At 43.0% G+C, this 5,929-nt stretch overlaps 1 protein-coding gene across 1 annotated transcript in view; it reads left to right on the top strand.

The window, feature by feature from the left end:
• The window catches only part of LOC137437636 (transforming growth factor-beta-induced protein ig-h3), a 140,903-nt gene extending 136,554 nt beyond the window's left edge, over positions 1-4,349 (top strand). Inside the window, exons 13-15 of the mRNA XM_068132112.2 lie at positions 439-569; positions 1,228-1,333; positions 1,736-4,349. Coding sequence (XP_067988213.1) covers positions 439-569; positions 1,228-1,333; positions 1,736-1,929 — 431 coding nt within the window. The 3' untranslated portion in view covers positions 1,930-4,349. The remainder of the gene's footprint in view (positions 1-438; positions 570-1,227; positions 1,334-1,735) is intronic.
• The last annotated feature ends 1,580 nt before the right edge of the window (positions 4,350-5,929 follow it).

Raw genomic sequence — 5,929 nt, 5'->3', positions numbered from 1 at the left:
TTTGATATGTTCGGGGGTTCAATTCGATTGGATGGTTATTTGGTCGTAAAACTCATTAATGACATCAAAACCTCATCACTTGCACTTTGGTGATAGTATTAAACCTATATCTGCTTACAATTTCATGCTATTCCAAAAAAGAGAACACAACACTATACTATACTATACTATACTATACTATACTATACTATACTATACTATACTATACTATACGTTGGGTGTTGATCAAGTTTACATTCTTGAAGTCATTGCCAATTAGAGTGGTTTTCAAAGTGTTTATTATCAATCCAAATATGGTTTTACCCTGAACACCTTAAATAATAATAAATACAATGTACACATAAACAACCGTTTGGTAAAATGGTTGGTTTACTGTCTGTAGTTATTTAAGGAGCAGGTGTTCCACATTACCGCACAGATTCTGCTCCTCCCTGCCAGGAGGTGTTCTCCACCTGCGATCCCTTCTGAAGTACCACATGTTCAACAAGGTCGTTGTGGCTGACGGCATTTCATCTGGTGTCACAAGTTTCATGACAACACTGCAAGGTGGAAGTCTGGAGCTTACAAAGGTGTCAAGGACGTCTTACAATTAACCTTTTTACCCTCGCCAGAGGAGAGGGTATTGCATTTGTGTCTGTTTGTTTGTTTGTCCGCAAAGAACATGAGTATGCTTTTCTCTGCAAATTATCATTAACTTATTTGAAATTTATTGAGCATCATCTCGGCCTAGGGTTAACTTGTTGGAGAAAAAAATAATAATAATGATGACGTCATCGGTCATGTGGTTTGGCCGCCATATTTGTTTTAACACAAAAGCCTTAAAAACCACTAAAAACACGTCCTGGCGAAGGTTTGCAATCTCTGATTGCTCTTTCTTGTTTCATCATGTTTCTTTTTCTACTTGTTGAAGTCAAAGGGCTAAACAGACTTTATAGCTTTGTATTTATTGCATATGCAAATATGGTGATCCACATCCCACTCCACCCCTTCCCCTTACACCGATCTCCACACTTCTCCCACACTCCCCTACTCCCCTACTCTCGCCCCTAATCCCATCCCTTCTTTCCCCCATGTGTAAACGCAATAAATAGATGGTGTCAGGATGATATATAACTATATGATGTACTGCATTCAGAATTAAATGCATTGAAAAGCAACAAGGATGGATTACAAGGTTGTGAAATGTCAACAGTTAACCATGATCGGTTTTTTTTTGTTTTTTTTCAGAAAAACAACACAGTCTTCATCAATAAAAATGTGAAGTTACTTCTTCCGGATAAGATGGCGACAAACGGAGTCATTCACGGCATCGATTCCTTCTTCCATCCGAAAGGTGGGAAGTTCTTAATGGCAAACATTATGAAAACATTACCGATTGTATGTCACTTTGTCTTGAAGAAGTCTTCACCCCCACCCCTGCAATTTTTTTTTTTTAACTTGTTGTTATGTCCCGGTAGCTCCCCCTGATTAGTTCTTCCTTCCGCCACCCTGCTCCCCCAAGTGAAATTAAGTGGATACGGATAGATTTCATTAATGTGGTGTTGATGCAGCCCAGGGATGATGGGCCAAATTGACCTATGATGTCCTCCTGCATCCTGGTTTTATTAATACTTTTATCAAATATTTACATCGATAAATACAATCTGTCAGCAATTGCGATTTTATAATTTCAAACTAATTTTTACTGAAGTTCCTAGAGATATTAGCATTGTGTTTCTGCGCATTGCGTTTGCAGACGTCACTACAGTGGACACAAAAGTAGTGAGGGGAAAGACAACGATTGTGAAAACTATCAAAACCTTCATGAGCGTCACAGGCCCGCGGATCACCATGACGTCGAAACATCACCGGGTTGTCAAGAAAACGAAGAAAAGACGTCACGCCAAGAGAAGCAGAGTGCTTCACAAAAGCTATTACATGAGATATTAACAAGAAACCTCCGACAAGCACCCTTACATTCAATCATCATGGTCGATGTAATGCAGGGGTAGCAGGAGCTCGAGGTGACAGAGTATACAGGTGCTTAAACAGGTGCTTAGGGGAACAACTAATGACGATTCCAATATTGTATTCTCCAATGTTTCCCAGGTTGATTAAAAAAAAAAAAAAAAAACACCTTTAGAGGCCATTTTTTCCCCGCAAGCGGGGGTTGGCCTTTTTCGGGGACCGTGGTTGTTGTTGTTTTTCGGTCCACTTTTTGAAGCAATGTTTTACGGCCGGATGCCCTTCCTGACGCCAACCCTTTTTGCCGCCTTTAACGACAAACAGGGAATTACCAGTGAACCGGTACTCAATTAGCCGACCTCGGAAGGTATGTACAGGCTGAGTCAACCCCCCTGGCGTTAATTCAGCGATCGACCGGGATTCGAATCCAGGATCCTAGGATCCAAAGCTGGCACCCTAGCCGCTAGCCCAACACCAGGGTTCTGAGATATGGCTAATCGATGAAAATGGCTCGTCAGAACTAAGTGAACAACAAATATTAGAGTGTTCATTGTGGAACAATGTCATGAAACTAATTATTTGAAGGGATCTTTTGAAGGCTCAGGTCTTTTTTTTATTTGAAAAAAAAAAGGTTTTTTTTAAACATATTTTTGAACCAAATTTCTTGATCATAAAACTTCTGGACTCATCTTTCCTAAAAATGCCGGTCTCAGAATTATCAGACGAAAACAAAAAAGTTCGTATATAGCTATAAGCATTTAAAACGGTGTAACGTTTTATAGGACATGCTGTACCGCACTTAATAATTTACAAAAATAATTTTGGTCGATTTTAAAAATTGGCGGGAAATCTTCCTCTTTCTCAACACAAGGAAAGAGTGTGTACAGTATGTCCATCCATGTAGTTGTTAAAAACGAAAGATCAATATTATAGCATATTCTTTAAAGCATCCTGCGATTCTTTAAAAGCAACAAGCAGAATTTTTTTAAAGCAACAAGCATTTCTGTAGCACGTGCTAACTTATTACCAGTGTTGGTTTTCAGAGATAAACGTTTCAACAAAAATAAACATCAATTTGATTCGAAATAAACCAACCAACGCCTTAAGTTTAATGCTTTTTCATTTTCATCCTACTTTATTATTCTTAATATATAATATCGAACATCCATCGATTTGTGTAAGGTTGGTAGGTTACCTTCGATGTGTGTGCACTCACATCTGTGCACTGACATAATGTGCACTCACATAATGGACGTTGAACTGGAGGATCGGTCTGCCGACAATGGTAGTTGGTGGACGTTATAGATCCCTCGATGTCTTTCGCGTACCGCTAAAAGAGGATAGGAGACCGCTTAGACCTCTTCGACCTCTTCGAGACCTCTTCACGTACCGAAGACCTCTTCGCGTACCGCTTTCGCTAACCCCCGCTCTAGCAGGGAAAATGGCCTTAAAATGCATGTTGTTGTTGTTGTTGATGTCTTTCGCGTAGAGTAAGCGAGCCATCACGGACACCCTGAAACAAATGACAAATTCCTGCCCAAATCACCTTCAGTCAAACGTCAGGTCTGGCCAGCCGGTTCGTGAAAGACTTCCTCCAAGAATATTCCCCAGACAATCCCGCAAGAAGGTGGGAATAATTGGGACCCTTAAAGGAGTAAACAGAGCGAAAGGAGATCAATGTTTTTGTGTATATATTACTTATGAAAACTAAGTGATATCAAAATATTTATTACAAACGTTATTGTAACCAATAGTGATCAACAAACTCCTCCACCTATGGGGGAGAGGGGGGATACCTGAAAATACACCATGTGTCACTATTCATTCACCGTGGTTACCACACAGCGTTGTAATTCATATTTTAAACCACTTTTTGAACCTTCGTATTCATCAGGTACAGCTTTGCATGCAATAAGAGTGATTGGTTCTATTTCGGAGTCACCAATCATCTGCTCCCAATCATCGGATTATTGTTTGGAACAACTTCATCCATTCCTGGATCCCGAATAAGCACATTGGCTCTGGGGCAAAGAAAGAGGGGAAAGAGGGGGGAGAGGAGGTGGGAATGGTGTTTACTAAATCTTAACTAAAATCTTGGAGTGTTTTTTTTAATTATTTTACCAAATCCATACTGAGTTAATGTTGTGCAAAAGCAGCAGCTATTTTGGAATACTTTATGACAATGTTGCTCTTTCTTGTTCGTGCTCCAGACAATTGCATGCTATTTAGTGCTATGTAATAAGTTCACAAGTTAGACTTGCTTATTAAATGCGAATATTATTTAAAAAAATAAAATGAGCCGAACGTTGTGGGTTCTGAAATGTTTATCCAGCTTGAAATGTTGCATTGTTCTTTTTCCAGCTTTCAATAAATATTCTTTCGTCTCAAAGAAAATGCTTCAATAATCTGGTTGTGCTGTACTGGAAAAAAATCGGTTTGTGACTGTGCTTAATGGAACGATATGATGTGCAAATGTTTCTATTACTTGTCAAAAAGGTTTGTTCGAATTCTAATCTTCAGTGAGATATTACGGTCTCCAGAAACGGATGCGCTTTTGAGATGGAGTACTGCTCTTCCTTTTGGGCCGGTGACCGAGCATCGTATCTGCATCGCCTGGTGTTGCCTTAACGGTTAAGGTGGCTGGCTTAAGAACTGAGGGTCTTGAATTTGAGCCCCTGTTGTGCCGTTGAATTAACGCTATGTGGGTTGCCTCAGCCTGCCATCCCTCTGAAGTCACAAAATGAGTGCCAGCTTACTGCATCATGGGTAATCATGCATGATGTGGTAATGGGGTACTGCATCAGCGGAACAGCCACGCTTCCACAAATTATGCAACCAGCAACCACAGGCTGCATACGAAACAAAAGCTGCATCTACAACTATCGGGGACACCTCTTCACGGTGGTTGTACCACCCAACGCAAGTCAGGGGCCAAATCTTCCCCATTCTTCCCTGCGGCTGGGATTCGTCAGGGCAGTGCAGTAACTGTTAGAGTGCCGATCGGTCCACATGGACCGGCCCCCTTACTCTCTCCTTCTTTCTCTCTTACTCTCCTCTCTCACTTCCTCTCCTCTCTCTCTCGCTTCCTCTCCTCTCTCTCTCGCTTCCTCTCCTCTCTCTCTCGCTTCCTCTCCTCTCCTCTCTCGCTCCCTTCCTCTCCTCTTTCGCTTCCTCTCCTCTCCACTCTCGCTTCCTCTCCTCTCCTCTCTCGCTTCCTCTCCTCTCCTCTCTCGCTTCCTCTCCTCTCCTCTCTCGCTTCCTCTCCTCTCCACTCTCGCTTCCTCTCCTCTCCTCTCTCGCTTCCTCTCCTCTCCTCTCTCGCTTCCTCTCCTCTCCTCTCTCGCTTCCTCTCCTCCCCTCTCCTGCTTCCTTCCTCTCCTCTCTCGCTTCCTCTCCTCTCTCGCTTCCTCTCCTCTCTCGCTTCCTCTCCTCTCCTCTCTCGCTTCCTCTCCCCTCCTCTCTCACTTCCTCTTCTCTCCTCTCTCGCTTCCTCTCCTCTCTCGCTTCCTCTCCTCTCTCGCTTCCTCTCCTCTCGCGCTTCATCTCCTCTCCTCTCTCACTTCCTCTCCTCTCCTCTCTCGCTTCCTCTCCTCTCCTCTCTCGCTTCCTCTCCTCTCCTCTCTCGCTTCCTCTCCTCTCCTCTCTCGCTTCCTCTCCTCTCCTCTCTCGCTTCCTCTCCTCTCGCGCTTCCTCTCCTCTCCTCTCTCGCTTCCTCTCCTCTCCTCTCTCGCTTCCTCTCTCGCTTCCTCTCCTCTCCTCTCACTCTGTAATGGCCCTGACTTTGTGAAAGTGCGTGTACACCAACCTGGATATGGGGAATCTCTGGGTCGCTATTTGGGGATTGATCGGCTGTCTCCGTGCCGCAGACTTGTACGAGAGATCTGTCCAGGGCTATACAACAACAACAACATCTGTATGTTCTGGATTCTGTGGAATCTAAAGCTCTCACCATAATTAGAATCTTCCACGATGAAGCTGAAGCACA

The sequence above is a fragment of the Myxine glutinosa genome, chromosome 12 (assembly GCF_964187855.1).
Source record: "Myxine glutinosa chromosome 12, kmMyxGlut1.1, whole genome shotgun sequence".
Classification (NCBI taxonomy): Eukaryota; Metazoa; Chordata; class Myxini; order Myxiniformes; family Myxinidae; genus Myxine; species Myxine glutinosa.
The sequence above is the reverse complement of the archived record's forward strand: the minus strand, read 5'-3'. Positions and strand labels throughout refer to the sequence as shown.